The sequence below is a fragment of the Erythrolamprus reginae genome, chromosome 3 (assembly GCF_031021105.1).
Source record: "Erythrolamprus reginae isolate rEryReg1 chromosome 3, rEryReg1.hap1, whole genome shotgun sequence".
In the NCBI taxonomy this organism is placed as follows: Eukaryota; Metazoa; Chordata; class Lepidosauria; order Squamata; family Dipsadidae; genus Erythrolamprus; species Erythrolamprus reginae.
The window spans coordinates 154,088,800-154,105,728 of NC_091952.1; the positions used below are offsets into that span (position 1 = coordinate 154,088,800).

At 37.4% G+C, this 16,929-nt stretch overlaps 1 protein-coding gene across 1 annotated transcript in view; it reads right to left on the reverse strand.

The window, feature by feature from the left end:
• The window catches only part of GABBR2 (gamma-aminobutyric acid type B receptor subunit 2), a 399,353-nt gene that overhangs the window by 113,878 nt on the left and 268,546 nt on the right, over nucleotides 1-16,929 (reverse strand). The window contains exons 12-13 of the mRNA XM_070747060.1: nucleotides 12,031-12,138; nucleotides 4,896-5,018 (exon numbers count right to left, since the gene is read on the reverse strand). Coding sequence (XP_070603161.1) covers nucleotides 4,896-5,018; nucleotides 12,031-12,138 — 231 coding nt within the window. The remainder of the gene's footprint in view (nucleotides 1-4,895; nucleotides 5,019-12,030; nucleotides 12,139-16,929) is intronic.

Here is a 16,929-nt window from a genome sequence, read left to right on the forward strand (position 1 = left end):
TACAACTCAGAATGATGATCAAATGATAATATACATGGATGAATGCATGGGAATAAGATGAGTATAGGTAATCCTCAAGTTATAACCATAGCTGAGCCCACAATTATGGTTGACCAGACTCCATTTTATGACTTTGTTTTACACAGCCATTAAGTAAACCCATTGCTCTCAGTGGGAAGGATTTTCCAGAAACCAAAGATATCAATGGACTTCAAATTATTACTTATGCAATAAAAATATTTTTAGAACTTATTGGACTCCATTATGTTTGCATAGAAAAGGAATGTCAAAAACAGCATTTCACTGGAGATAAGAATAATGCTTCTTTAAAACATGTTTATATAATATCCTGTACATACCAAGTTTTAGGAGATAGTAGTGGATTATATAAATATAAATATGTGACAAAAGCTAAAATTCTGATTTATAATGGTGCAAATAGTAGACAATTATGAAACTTTGGGAAATGCTCTTCAGATATTTATTGAGAAATGTGTGAATGCCTTTATTCAAAGAAGAGATCCAGCTTTGTTTCTTCTTGGAAAGCACTTGAGATAGGGAAAAAATGAAACTTTTATCTTTGGGTTTTCATAATTAGGTAAGCTTATTGCTACAGAAATGGCTAATATATATCAGCACGTAAAAGTAAAATGTCTGTAAAGTTATTATCCTATTATAATGTGCTACAATGATTTAGAATCAGTGCTTTTCACTCCACCCCCTCTTTACCACACATTTTCCCTTCCCCTCCTTCATTTTCCCACTACTTTCATTTTGTTTTGTATTTATATCCTTATAAGATTAATTAGAAATCATTTTTAAAAAGAGAAATACCTGAATGTGACAAAGGAAGCTTATTGCATTTTGCTTTGGAGCATGTGTGTATAATGTGAGTAGGCCTAAATTAGAAAACATTTTATGTGAATACATTGAACGTTGGTTGCTGATAAAAGTAAACCATACATAAAAATAAATTGAACTTTTAACAAAATGTTCCAACAATAACATTAGTGAGTCAATATGGTTTAGTAATAAATTATAGCTGGGTAGCTCAACTATTCCAACTATCTGCCAGAAGCTCATATACAATTTTTTACATTCATAGCATATTACTTTTCACTTGTACTATCTTCCTTCTATTTTCCATAGGTGAATCACAATGTTTTATTTTGTTTATGTATTTATTTTTAAGAAAATATTCAAAAGTCATGGGTCAAGGAAGGACAGGGGCCCGTCCTAATCCACCTGTGTGGAGTGAGTTTGATCTGATGACACCTGATGAAGTGGACAAGGCCGTTGGAGCTGTGAGTTCTGCCCCTCCTGGACCGTCTTGGCCAGCAGGGAGGTGACACGGAGCTGGGTCCAGGAGATTGTCAACACTTCTTTGGGAGGGGGGGGGGTTCCTCCTCAAGAAGCCTTCCCTGGATCCAGCTGTACTTAATAACTATTGTCTGGTCTCCAACCTTCTCTTTATGGGGAAGGGTGTCGAGAAGGTGGTGTTGCTCCAGCTCCAGCGTTCCTTGGAAGAAGCTGATTATCTAGGCCCTCAGCAGTCAGGATTCAGGCTCGGCTACAGCACAGAAACTGCTGTGGTCATGCTGATGGATGGCGGGCCCGGGATAGGGGTTTATCCTCTATCCTGGTGCTTGAACTCTCAGCGGCTTTCGATACCATCAACCATGGTATCCTTCTGTGCCGACAGGTGGGGTTGGCAGTAGGAGGCACTGTTTTACAGTGGTTCTCCTACCTCTCCGGTCGGTCACAATCGGTGTTAGTGGGGGGTCAGAGATCAACCCCTAGGTTCCTCCTTTGTGGGGTTCCTCAGGAGTCGGTTCTCTCCCCCTTGCTGTTTAATATCTACATGAAACCGTTGGGTGAGATCATCCAAGGACATGGGGTGAGTTGTCATCAGTACGCTGATGACACCCAGTTGTACATCTCCACCCCTTGTCCACTTGGTGAAGCAGTGGAAGTGCCTGGAGGCTGTTATAGTCTTGATGGGTGCCAACAGACTCAAACTTAACCCCAACAAGACGGAGTGGCTGTCAGTTTTGCCGCCCAAGGACAATTCCATCTGTCTGTCCATCCCCCTGAGGGGAGGAATTATTGACCTCCCCAGAGAGGGTCTGCAACTTGGGTGTCCTCCTCGACCCACAGCTGACATTAGAACACTATCTTTCAGCTGGGGCAAGGGGGGCATTTGCCCATGTTCGTCTGGTGCACCAGTTGTGACCCTATTTGGACAGGGAGTCATTGCTCACAGTCACTCATGCCCTTATCACCTCAATGTTTGACTACTGCAATGCTCTCTACATAGGGCTACCTCTGAAGAACATCAAATTGTGCAAAATGCAGCCGCGCAGTCATGGGTCTTCCCAGATACACCCATGTCTCTCCAGCACTCCGCGGACTGCACTGGTTGCTGATTGGTTTCTGGACACAATTCAAAGTATTGGTGATGACCTATAAAGCCCTACATGGCATCGGACCAGATTACTTACAGGACCGCCTTCTGCCACATGAATCCCAGCGACTGGTTAGGTCCCACAGAGTTGGCCTTCTCCGGGTCCCGTCAGCTAGACAATATCGTCTGGTGGGGCCCAGTGGAAGAGCCTTTTCTCTGGCAGTCCCGGACCTCTGGAATCAGCTCCCTCCAGAGATTCGCACTGCCCCCACCCTCCTCGCCTTTTGCAAGAGCCTCAAAACTCATTTATGTTGCCAGGCATGGGGCAATTAGACCAAGCCCCCTTCCTCTGTTTACGAGATGTAATGTGTGGTTGTGAATGAATTGGCTGACTGATTTTATTATATATGGGATTTTAGTAGTAATTTTTAATTAATTAAATTTGTTGTTGTGTTGTTTTTGTATCCTGTGAGCCACCCTGAGTCTTCGGAGAAGGGCGGCATATAAATCTAAATAATAATAATAATAATAATAATAATAATAATAATAATAATAATAATAATATAATAATAATAATGATGATGATGTTCTGCCAGCTCTCTGATAGGAGCCTCCCGAAAATTCAAGGGTACAAATTTCAGACACACACACACACATTTGAAAATTCAAAACAATGTTCTTTATCACAAAATTCAAAATAAACTAAGCACTCTTTTTGTATTGCAAAGAGCACTCATCCCAAAACAACCGGATAGTCTGTACAATTACCCTTAAGCAGTCATTAAGTACTTAGCTAGCAGCTGTGAAGAAACTTCACACACCTTCTTCTTCCAACAAAGTGAGACGCACACACGTTGCTTTGCTTTGTTTTCCAAGGCGTGAAAAAGCAACAAAGTCCAGACAACACAGGATTCCTGACGAACTCCAATCAGATATTCTTCCACAATGGCCAAACCCACATGCTGCTATTTATAGCAGCAGCCCTAATTACTGGAGCCCCAACCAAACACAGTGGCCTCATTTATTTCCTGTAATATGTTCTTAGTTGGTCTGTTCTACGCATAATTCTGCGCTTGCATGGGTTCAAAACATCATCATCTGAATCAACAGAAGATAAGGGAGATTGACTGCCTGGGCTGTGTGCCAAGCCCTCCTCTGCCTAGTCACTCCCACCTTCTTCTTCGTCCAAGGAAATTAAACTCTGAACTGATTCTGTCGGCAATAACACAGGCCTGTGACATGTTGAATTTTCCCCTGCATCCACCTCCCCATTCCCTGGGGCAGGAGCTGGACCAGAGCCAACCACAGCAACAACAAATAATAATAATAATAATAATAATAATAATAATAATAATAATAATGTTTTGAAAAAAATCCCAACCAATCCAAACATTTAATGTAACGTTATATAATAAATTATCTATGGGATCTGATTTTTGATATACCCTGTATCATACACAGACACCCACACACTTGTAACTCCATGAATATATAGTTTTTAATTACTGATGATATGCAATTATACCAGAGCCTATAATCTCTAGGGAAGCCAATCTATTTCAGAAAAGGTCGCCTAATGAATACCTAGAGAAGTGATCCCCAAGTAGTATAGTACAAAAACAAAAGGACAGGCCATCTCACAAAAAATACTTGAAGATTTCATAATCGATGCCTTCTTCCTAGTGCTGAAAGTAATTGGGCCGAAGTCACCAAGTTGGCTTTTGGGCTTATGCAAGTATGAGACACTCAGGTCTCCCTAGTCTGAATGCAGCACTTTAACCAACTGGTCCTCCAGCAAATATAATATAAAACCCATTTTTGCAATACAAAGAAATGTGCAGGCAAATATTTTTTTCAATATTAATTTACTGTATTTTAAAGAAAATTCATTTCCTTCCCTTCAAGAAATTGTTACCACACACAACAAGCAAATCTGATAATGAACAATATACTATGAATATTTCATCATTGACTTATATTTCCAGGGTGACTTTTTCAAAAATGGTACCAAAATTGGACTAGTCGTTCTTCATAAACCCACTAATTTGAGCAAAGTAATAGACAGTAATATTACAATACCGAAAGATCAACAATAGAAAAGGAAGCTTAGTTTTGATAAAGTGATCTTTGGAACTTCATATTATGCTTTTATTTTTTGAGCAACTTGCATTAGTTCCTCATGAATCTGTTAATGGAGTCCGAAAATCTATTATTTATTGCAACACCATCTCTTACAGACTTTTAGCAGACAACTCCCTTGTGTTTACAATATTTCTGCATCTAAAACCTCTTAGGCATGGTAGAGATGCTGGATTCCATTTGTGGGATGCAAGATACACACACTGACATACATATATATTCTATTTGTGATATATGCATCCACTAAAAGATATACCCCTAACATTTTGGATATATTTTTATTTTAGTTTGTGTTACAATCTTAAGCAACTAACTGGAAAACCATGAATATAAAATAGCTGAAATGACAGACCTCCATGTTGTACTTTTCCACTGTTCTCCTCAAAGGATCAACAACTTGCCAACAAATCAAGATGCAAAGATCTATCAGTAGCATTCCTCCAACAATCACCATTAGTTTTTGGTCCTTAATGATCTATGGAAATGAAATTAAAAATATAGGAATATATTTACATTGAATTCAGGGGTATTCTAGAGTCTTTGTTAAGAGCCATAAATCAGACAATGCAGTTAATGAGGCATTTTAATTATTTAATTATGCATAAATAAGATCTGATTTACTTGACCATAGTAAAATTCATTTCACAACCTACATTTATTTGATATTTTGTTTGCTAGCAGTCTAAAAACCACTAATATATAAATAAAACAGTATAATGACAATAGAAAAGTTGAAATTTAAATACATTCTTTGTGAACAGAAAACACTTTACTTATTTCTTGTACAACTTAAAATTGCAGTTAAATTTTGTCAGGTTCTTTTCGCAATTTTGCCTACCCTTGTACATGACGATAATGTGAAATAAAAACATATTGACACTGTATTGAAAGACTTCCAATTCTATAAAGCAAAATAAGGAATCACTCTCTTAATATACTGGCCACTGCCTGGACTAGTTTTCACAGTTCTATTGGCAAGATTTTGGAAATGATTTCCGACTGCCTTCTTTCCAGGAACACTGAGAGAAACAACTGGCTCAAAGTAACCAAACTGGCTTTATCCCAAAATGGGACAAAAACGCAGTTTCCTTGTTTGTAACCTAGAGCCTTAATCACTACACCAAATTGGCTCTCCCGAAATACCTTTAGTGGCATGCAATTCTCTTAAGATTAAAATCTTATCCCTATCCTAATTTAAAAAAAAATTCTCTTCAGGATAATCCACTAAGGTAGGGCTGAAGGCAGGAGTGTGTGTGAGTGGTCAAAAGTGAATGGACCAACCCTTTTCTCTCTCTTCTTTTTCTCTCTTCTTCTATTTTTTTTCTGCCATAAGTTCCTCACTCTATTTTTTTTCTAACCAGCAGACAAGTAGAAGTGACAGATTTCTCTTGCTAGAAGGCAACTTTTCTTTTCTTTTGCAAAAAGCTGTTAAAATTAGATTGAGCTTACCTGAATAAGCTAAAGTCTGTAAACTGTTGAAACCTGTTTTAAATATTTGTTTTATTCAGTTCATGGTCTCATTAAACTCCATTTAATAAAACCATGAAGCTAAATAAATCTACAGTAAATAAGTTAAATTATAGTGTTTAAATCAGTTATTCATAATCTAACTTAATTCTTACTATTTTGAATGGATTTTGAAATGACATTAATTTATACCATAATTCTGTATATACTTTCAGAAATACGAAACTTTGATTTCAGTAGGTTTTGTCACCAACTGTACATCTACATATTCTTGGATTGGATACAACCTCCAGTGTATCTTGACCTAGTTTGGAGATGGGCAACCTGTGGCTATCAGCAGAATTCCAAAAGCCCTTGAAGCAAGAGGTTATTTTAACTTGATACATTAAATTTGTATGCTCCCAAAATGCATTCCAATTATGGAAGCTTACAAAAACTAAAACCAAAATGTTCATAGTAAACAGGTGAAAGGTTCCTGACAAAAATATTACTACAAATTGCCCAACTAACCACATTTCTAGTGCCATCCTTTAATAACACCACCCAAAACAGAATCAACTGTATAATTATTCAATAATATACAATTAACAGCCTAATTTACAATGATGAATTCAATTACCCAAAGCCCATCAGAATAGCTTGGTTTTCATGACTTTTTGGAAGGGCAAAAGTGATTACTCTGACAAAAACAATCAGTCTTCTGAATTGGAAGGGAAAGAGAGGGTGAGAAGGGTGAAACAGAAAAAGAAAGAAAAAAGAATGTCAGTAGAAAAAAAAAGTCATGTCCAAAAGAGAGATGATGGATGATATTGGCCCTATCTTTTTGCTTCTTTGAACTCTATAAGTTGGCACATGGGCCCTGGCAGATTGTCTCTCAGAATGCAATTTTTAAAAAGGAGTGTCTGGTCCTCCTTGCTAAAAATATATTGGGATGCCTCAAAAAAATTCAAGAAAAACAAATTTATTCTGTCACTGCTCTAGAAAAAAAATACCACCCATCACATGAAATTAGGAGGCATATTCTAATTCATTGTTTGAAGTTTGAAGTATTACGTTTCTATTTTTTCTTATTTTGAAACAAATGACAGTCCTGGGAAACATTAAATAGAAGTCACCATTTGGCAGTTCGATTTTAACAGATGGCATTTAAGTAGTGCATTTGGTCATGCTCAATTTATTTAGGATGGAGATTTTTACCTCTATCAAATGACCCACTCCATATGTATTTATAAATCAGAATGATTTAAGGAGAAATCTAACATTAATCTACAGTAAAAAGAGACCAGTTTGTCACCCATCACCAATGATGAGATGTATTTCTCCAAAGTCTTGCAAGGTCTATGTACAGCTTCATAAGTAGTCGGTGAGGCTGTGGGGAGATGGCTGATGGGGACACTTGAAGCAAACATAAGCGTGAGAGACAGCAGTGGGTTTCAATTATCTTTGCTACTGGTTTGCTACTGTTTTGTTATTGGAGTGCACATGTGAGGCGCCTCTGCGCATGTGCAGAGATATCCAGGTGGGTGGGTGGAGCCTCCTACTGTCGCTACCAGATCCGGGGTCAACTGGTAGCAACCCACCACTGATGGGAGGCAGGAGAAGCAAGATATCCTGGCCTATTTATTTACTTATTTATTTATTTTGTCCAATACACAATGAGGGTTTTAGTGGGCATATATCTATATACACATAGTAAAATACATGATGAAGGTTATAGAGGAGATACTCATAGTAAAATATATCTAAGAAATAATAGAAAAGAAGATATAGTAATAGAACACATCAATGAAAGAATAGAAGAAGAGATATAGGAATAGAAGAAAGGTATAGGATATATAGGAGACCAATAGGACAGGGGATGGAAGGCACTCTAGTGCACTTGTACTCGCCCCTTACTGACCTCTTAGGAATCTGGATAGGTCAACCGTGGATAATCTAAGGGTAAAGTGTTGGGGGTTTGGGGATGACACTACAGAGTCCAGTAATGAGTTCCACGCTTCGACAACTCGGTTACTGAAGTCATATTTTTTACAGTCAAGTTTGGAGCGGTTAATATTAAGTTTAATCTGTTGTGTGCTCTTGTGTTGTTGTGGTTGAAGCTGAAGTAGTCGCCGACAGGCAGGATTTTGCCTACCCTTGTACATGATGGTAATGGGCAATACTTAGATCTTGTTTAAGGCGTCTTAGTTCTAAACTTTCTAGGCCCAGGATTGAAAGTCTAGTCTCATAGGGTATTCCATTTCAAATGGAGGAGTGAAGGGCTCTTCTGGTGAAGTATCTTTGGACATTTTCAAGGGTGTTAATGTCTGAGATGCAATATGGGTTTCAAACAGATGAGCTGTATTTGAGGGTGGGTCTGGCAAAAGTTTTGTAAGCTCTGGTAAGTAGTGTGAGATTGCCAGAGCAGAAGCTACGTAGGATTAGGTTTACAACTCTTGAAGCCTTCTTGGCTATATTGTTGCAGTGGGCTTTGGCACTTAAATCTTTTATTAGTATACCAAGGTCTTTAACCGAGTGGGAATTATCTGTGATAATTTGATTATTCAGTTCGTAATTGTACCAAGACTACCAGAAATGTCGTCACTAAGCACGGTGGTCCCGTGTTTCACCTAACAACTACTTTGGAAATTTTAGGTTTTAACAGGAGGACTAGTGTATCTCTTTAGGGACCTTCTTCATATCTACAGTATCTCCACAGTATATTATCATTGCCATTGCTTAGGAAGGGTTCATGCATGTACAAACAGGCTTCAGTAAACTTGAGGGTTCTCTATAAACAGTTTGGTGGGATGAGAAGAACAGCCACAAAAAAATGGCTTATTTTTTACATTTATTTCCTACCTTTTAGCAGCTTACTGTTGCCAGTCTATATTGTTAAGATTTGACAAGAACATAATTAATAGAAAATATTAATGTTCTACCAAAGGTCACCATTGGACTCTGGCCCAAAATCAAAATGAAATTAAACCAAATTCAAATAATCAGTTTATTCCAGGATCTTCTGGAACTGTGCCAGATCACCTTTTTAATAAGTTTCCCTAGAATGTTCTCCTGAACTCAAAGCTCTTATATGAGGAGTCATGACACCTATGGCCAAGAGAGCTCTTGTACAACTATAGCTTTTGTAGCAATTTTACCCAGTCCTACCTATCAGAAGGCTCTGCACAAGGTGCTCAATATCCATATTGCAATGTCCTCTACATGGGCCAATCCTTGAAAGCAATCTGGAACCTACAAATACTTCAGAATGTAGTTACCTAGATGTCATACTTTACCAGCTGTATTAGCTTCAATTGATCTCTGGGGGCAATTCAATGTCCTGATTAATATGAAGTCCTATACAGATTAGAATGAGGCTGTTTTCCTGATTATCATTCTAACAGAAGGAGTATGCACCAGGTCCCTGCTTTGAAGCAATGGAGGTATTATATCTAGGAGGTACATCATATGAAGTATTGTATCTAGGAGGTACACCTTTTAATAATTCCTGCCCCTTAAGATTTCATTGGCCTTAAACCTGTTCATCTTTAGGGAAGCTTTTAGAACCTGAGCCTTTCCCGAGGCATTGGGTCTGATAACAGAAGAAGAGTTCATCTTTGGGAAGGAAAGTTTATGTTGACCAACAGTATGCTATTGGTATGTCACTTTTGCTTCGGTTTTCTTGCTATCATGTTTTTACTTGTAATTTGTAAATTTGGTTATTTTTACTGAGGTTCGCTACCTGAAGTCACAATCAATCATGCATGTTGGGTGGTCATATAAATCTTCCCAGTAAATAAGCAGCAATCAATTCTGTTTAGTTGTACCAGCTTTTGCTGGAGAGACGGAGTAACGACACGGATACAAGAGCTGGATTTAAACTGGGTCATTTTTATTAACATAAATTTGCATAATTTATTTATTCATTAAATTTGCATAAATTAGCATAATCAACTATGACCCGGAAATGGACCTGCAGGGTCAAACAAATACTTCCGGGGCGGAAATGACGTTATGACAAAAAACTTCCTGGGCAACTCATGGGCGCATCTCGATGCAAGTCCAGGTGAGGGACCAGTCCATCACCTGTGACCCTGCCATGCTTTGCATGAGGGGGGTCCCACCGGCTACCCCGAATCCGGGAATTAAAGGTGCAGGACCCAAAGACAGGTTCCCCCCAGCTGCTCAGGCAGGCACTCCCTCCATGAGCTTGCGGAGAACCTGTCAATCATCCCCAAAGATGCCCAAGGGAGAACGCGCGGTTGCTAAACCACCCCAGTTTTCCGCCCCTAACCTGCCTACCCAAATGACCAAAGGTAAGCCAATTAACCTAATAAATGCAAGCACCCCCTAACCGCACATCCATCTCCTCAGTGTGGAATGGGCGAAAAAACAGCCCGGCTAAGAGGCAGAACTGCAAAAAATTCCCATTCGGCCCCCTAATGGCGACCCCTAAGCACACTGCAAAATAGGGAGGGCGGGCGGGTGTCTGCTCATGGCTTGCTGTCCGGGCAAAAAGGAAGAGCCCCGGGCCTGCTCGCCCTTATATAGGGCAAGCAGGCCCCGCCCGGACCAATCAGCAGCCGGGCCAGACAGGCCCGAACTCCCGAGCGAAGTCTCATCTCACGAGACTTCGCTCGGGATTCAAGATGGCGGCCGCCATGAGGGTCCGGTGTCTCCCGGTCCCTCCAGCAAAGCCTGCTGCCGGGTAAGTCCGGTGCTGCAATTTTATTTGCATCTCTCCACGATATAGCACTAACACATGTTGCATCAAGCTACAGTTTTCTTCTCAAAGTGGTTGAATTTCTGCATTATGTCATGTCACAAATCTAGGCATATAAACTACAATAACTGGATACACATATCACATTAACCATATCAACTACCTATATACTATGTAATTAAGCATTTCTTTGTGCACTGCAATTTTTTTAAAAGACAGAAGGCAAAATCTTAGGGGTTGATCATTTTTGATTAATTAAAATCAAAAACTTCAAACTTGTGAAGGAGAACAGAGAAAATTGTTAGCCTAAAAACCAGAAAATAGAACATTCCATTCCACCCACAGAGTTTGCACTTAATTCACAAAATATGGAACTCTCTATAAATAGTATAGGAAAACATATTCTCTATTATTTCCAACATTTCATTGTTTCTTCTGTACAGATTACACCATAGAATATGTAATTCCCCAACCTGCATTTGCCAAATCTGTTTTTGACAAAAGGCCAGTGACATGCAGATTACAAAGGAAGAGACAGCCAATGAAATACAAGACAAAGGACCTTGGCAGTCATATATCATGATTTCTATCAGTCTAGATTGACAGCTAGACAAGAAAAAATAAGCACAGTGGCAGTATGCCCAGGTCCAAGCTATACAGCTTCAATCATAAATTATACTCATTTTAGAAGAATATGTTATTTCACATCCAAAATTGTACACCATAAGCAGTCTCAATATATCTACCTTATAATATTTCTTTTAAAACTACACAATAGAAGCTGTCTATCCTATACCTGGGGATGTGTATAGTATATTGAATTAATGAATCTACTTCATACAGCATTTTAAAATATACAAATGTTAAATTCAAGAATATTTGAGAGAGTTTCCTCACCCAACTTTTTAAATTAGTATAACATCTATAAGTCAGGTGTGCATCAAGCCGATTCTTCCTTTTAGACCATAAGAACAAAATGGCAATATATCAACCATGACAACCAATTTCGATTGCAGACACTTTGGGCTTAATATTTAAGAACGTTTTCTCCAGTTGGATTGCTTTCATAATTCAAAGCCCCTCCATCTCGGGACTTCTAAACCTGACTCAAGTCAAATGTCAATTTATGACATCATACGTGGCTTTGATATGAGTATCCAATGTAAGATACAAGAATGAAAGCAGCTTTGGAAAATGGGCAACATGTTAAAGCAAATAATCAATACAAATTTTCAGTGATATTTTTGATCAGCAGTTAGACAAAAAAAAGTAGAAGCAATCAGATATGAGTTAATAGAACTATTTAAAGAAAACTCACCTTTTTTTTCATTTTTACATTTTTGAAGATTGCGTGGACTCTCCATGTTTTTGCAAACATTGCCCCAAATGCAGTTGTATAACCCACTGTAAGAATCCACGTCCGGATCTGAAACAAAGAAAAGACCTTTTTTTTCTTCCTATGAAGTATCTTATGTCTCACAAACTATGTGCGGGTTTAGCAAAGGGAAAAAGATTCAGGTAACAAAACAGTATCAAAATAGGGGAACTGCTACATTCTCTTGTTAAATAGCATTTATAACTCCCCATAAAAATTATGAATTAGCTGTAAATCAGAATGATAAATAATTATAATGTACTTAAGCACAGGAAAGAAAAAATGCCTGTTGAAAATTAAAGAATCAAAGTGAAGGAACTGAAACATACATTTCAATTCTATTGACTTCAATTGGATTTGTAAATATGATAAAATAAATTTATAATTAGAAAGAAATGAAATTTTAAAAGGAGGCATTACATTGCTCACTGCAAACATATAAATTTTCCAGAACTTCCACAAGTCTTATTACCAAAGTTAAATGACAAATTATCAAAAAACAAAATGCAATGTCTTATCATATTTCAACAGAAAAAAGTATTCAAATATTGTATAGGCTTCGATTCAGAGTTAACACATGCAAAAAGATAAAAATAACCCAGACAACTGCTATTTTTTGATGGCCCCCAAAGTAATCTATATTCATCCATCTGTTGACAGCACAGGTCAGAAACCCACTTACTACTGCCCTTAGATGCATATTTAAAAACTGGTTGTCAAAAGGTTGCCTGCTCGTCCATCAGACGATGAGAGTAAAAAGGAAGATAAAGAGTGTATTTGAGTATGGGATAGACTGCTCAGCTGGCAATGTTGATTATGCAGAAAGCTGCTTTGGTAGCATTTTTTCATTAGTTTTTATGCTCTACTTTTCACTGAACACTTCATTAAAGGCAAATCTATTGTTCCAAAAGAACACAAGGCAACAGTGATAAACATTAGGAATCCAACTTAAAACATGATCTTAATCAAGTAAATTGTTAGATGAGGATAATTTCTCGAAACCAATATAAACATCTAGATGTTTTGTGCCTGTACATAATATTCACTTAAGTACTGTCTACTTAAGCATATTGATTGATTTACTGACTGATTGATTGGATTTGTAGGCCGCCCCTCTCCGAGGACTCGGGGTGGCCCACAATAAACAATAAACAATATACATATCTAAAAAATCCAATTAATATAGATAAATTTTTTTAAAAACTCTAATAACATTTAAAATTATCCATATGCCATCAGTTTGCTTTTATTTCTTGGTACAGGTACTCTTAGACTTATGACTATAATTGAGCCCAAAAATTCTATTGTTAAGTGAGTTTTGCCGTCTTTTATAATTTTTCTTGCCACAGTTGTTAAGTGAATTATTGCAATTGATAAGTTAGTAATCAGTTGTTAAATGAACCTGGCTTCCCCACTGACTTTCCTTCTGAGAAGGTTACAAAAGATGATCACGTGACCTTGGGACATAGCAATGGTTTGATTGTGGGGATATTGGAAAAGTCAGGAGTCAGAACTATGGAAAATGTTCAAAAGTCACATTTTTCAGGGCTGCTATAACTTTGAACTGTCACTAAATGAACTGTTGTAAGTCAAGGACTATCTGCATACTGCTCATCAATATACAAGATTACAGAATAGGTTACAGATAGTAACAGTGCCTGCTACTATCAGAAACAAACCAAATTTTGTCTTGCTTCAAATAATGTAGCTTGATGGGAAACAATATCCAAGCCACACAATTATGCTATAGATTAAAAAAAGACAAAGTGGCATGTTTAATTTTACAAACAATCCGTCCATGTTTTTTTCAAAAATAAATTCCACTCTATTCAATGGGCCTTCTGTAATGAATGTTCATATGAATGTGTTCACTGACATTCCTAACACAGCGGAAGTTATTACAACAACAGAATAGAAATAAATTAAACATTTCATCAGCAATTTCCCAGGAAAGATTTCATATTAATCCAGCAAATCATACCCATACATATCTCCTGCATAATTTATAGGGATGCAAATGAACTTCTACAGTTGCATATCATAATATAGTAATCATTCTTCTGAGGCTGCAATTCTGAATGCAGTTAAAATCTTCAAAGTTCATATTCACATGCTTGCTAGGAAATTGGATCTTCTTCAGTCTTGTCCTTCCTTGGCATACTTTTGACACAATAATTGAAAATCTTGGGATTCTTCCAAGGACTTTGATATTGCTTTCCTGTTTCTCCTTTGTCCCATTCTCTCTGCAATATAGCTGTCATAATGTAGAACTTGAATTTGTATTATTGCAAATTTCATTTAACACTCGGTTAATTCCATATATTGTTGAGATTGGGTACCCAGGATATTGTTGGCATACCATCCTTGTTCTGGGGATCAGTAGGAGGGGAAGAAATTGGAGAGGCTGGAAATGTTTTGAACAAGTTTTGTGGTTTTATTAGTTGTATTTTAGCTAACTATGTGTATTGCCTACTGTCTGTCCTTGTTAGTTGTACATGGCTTGTTGTCATGCCATTTGTTAAAAGTGCACTATAAATAAATGTTTATTATTATTATTATTATTATTATTATTATTATTATTATTATTATTATTATTTCAGTGGTTAATAGTTTCCTTTCCTGAACTAGCTAGCACTAGCCACTACAATTTCTACTACTCCACATTTCACATTCTGGAATAATATCCATGCTGAATTTCTTTCCCTTCTTTCCTGAGACCAAAATACTTTCAATCCATATCTCAGAAGAAATCAATTCTATATTTTTCCACTTTTACCTGTATATAATAGTGATAATACCTGGCTGGTGATTGATCCCCGGCCCGTTTTGCTGCAGGGCTAGGGGACAGGGCCTTCGGCACGGCCGCCATCTTGTTTTCGGCCGAGATCTCCCGATATTTCGCGAGATCTTGACCACCTCTTGGGAAGGCTTTGGCCTTCCCAGTGACATCATCCAGGGCGGAGCCTGCAGCCCTATAAGGGGGGGCTGAATAGGAATTTTTGGCGGGCACGGTATTTTCTGCGACCGTTTTTTCACCTATTCCACACTGCGGTGACGGATACGCGGTTAGGGGGTGCTTCGCTCATGTTCAGGCTAATTGGCATACCTTTGGTCATTTGGGTAGGCAGGTTAGGGGCGGAAAACTGGGTGGTGGTTTAGCAACTGCGTGTTCTCCGTTGGGCATCTTTGGGGATGATTGACAGGTTCTCTCCAAAGGCTTGTGGTGAAAGCGACCTGAGCAATTGGGGGGAACCTGTCTTTGGGTCCCGCCCATTGCTTTCCCCTTTTATGGGATAGACGGCGGGACCTCCCACATGCAAGTGCATGGCAGTGAGTCAGGTGAGGGCATGGCCCCTCACCTGTATCAGCATGGAGCTACGCCCATAGTTGCCCCAGAAGTTTTTATTACGTCATTTTCCGCCCCGGAAGCAATTGTTTGACCCTGCGGGTCCTTGTTTAGGGTTATAGTTAATTTATGCAAATTTATTTAAATAAATTATGCAAATTTAATTAATAAAAATGACCCATTTTAAATCCAGCTCTTGTGTCCGTGTCGTTACTCCGCCTCTGCTGCAAACCCCTGGCTGCTCTGTATAACATAGAAATGATGGTGAAAATCTTTAATAAAGAAGGAAATTATTCCCCCTGAGAAGTGGAATCCAGAATAAAAATGTGGCAATAATAATTATGTTGCTAATATAATTTACTTCAATATTTTCCTGGATTGCAGCAATTCTTCCTGTTTGACCATGTCCAGTTAATATTGTAATTGACTCTATGTGTTTAATAATACTATTTTTATTTAGAATGATTCTATTTTTATATTTTTCTTGAGCAAAAAGGCAAGATAATAAAATCATATCATAATCAACTTTTTTTACTGAAAATATTTTTAGGTGGCATGTAAAATAGATTTCGCCATAAGAAACGTAAGATTCCCATTTTAATCTTAACCATAAATAATAATTCCGCTAAAAAGAGTCATTATATGATTGAATTTCTCAATAAATATTTATCCAAAGCTGAAAAGTTTTATGTACACACACGTACACGCAACCCCCTTTCTCTCTGTGTGTGTTTGTGTGTGTTTGTGTGTAAGTGTAAACAAACAAACAAACAAATAAATAAATAAATAAACAAATCCACACACACAATATACATACATATTACAGGAACATACAAAAAAACCTCCAACATAATTACAGTTAAGAAATTAAAAAACCCAGAAAGTGAGAAAAATAATAAATAATGTATGGCTAAAATAATCAGTTAGCATTTAACAATGCAGTCAAAATGGTAAAGTTGTAATTTGTGGTTTTTTAAAAAAAATAAGTATAAATATTTTTTATTTTTAACTTCCTATCTCTTCCTCCTAGCTCTAGGATTTTCTGTTTCCCCTATAATTTCTTTTCGTACTTTATAATTAAGGCTTTTCAAAGGATTAAATTCTTTGTTTTAACATTTCAATATTTAACTTTTTGCATTTAACTTTGCAATTATTAGATTTTCGCATACTATTTAAAAGATATCAACAGCACATATAACATCTAGTAAATATATATAAGTAGAATAACACTAGGCAAATATTTATTTGTTATGATAAGCTTTTCCTATTTCCAAACTTTTCTATTATGTCCTCTACTTTCCCTGTTCTACTGTCTCCTAGACCAGCACAGTTCTCCAGTTAAATGCTGATTATAATCTAATATTCCCTTCCAAAAAATTTGTTTGTTAAAATGCTATTTAGAAAAACATTGCTTAGGGAGTGTTCCTCAGATTTGTATTTTGCAGGATTATCAGCCATAGACTTTTTAATCTAAAGGAAAAAATTAATATGAAATC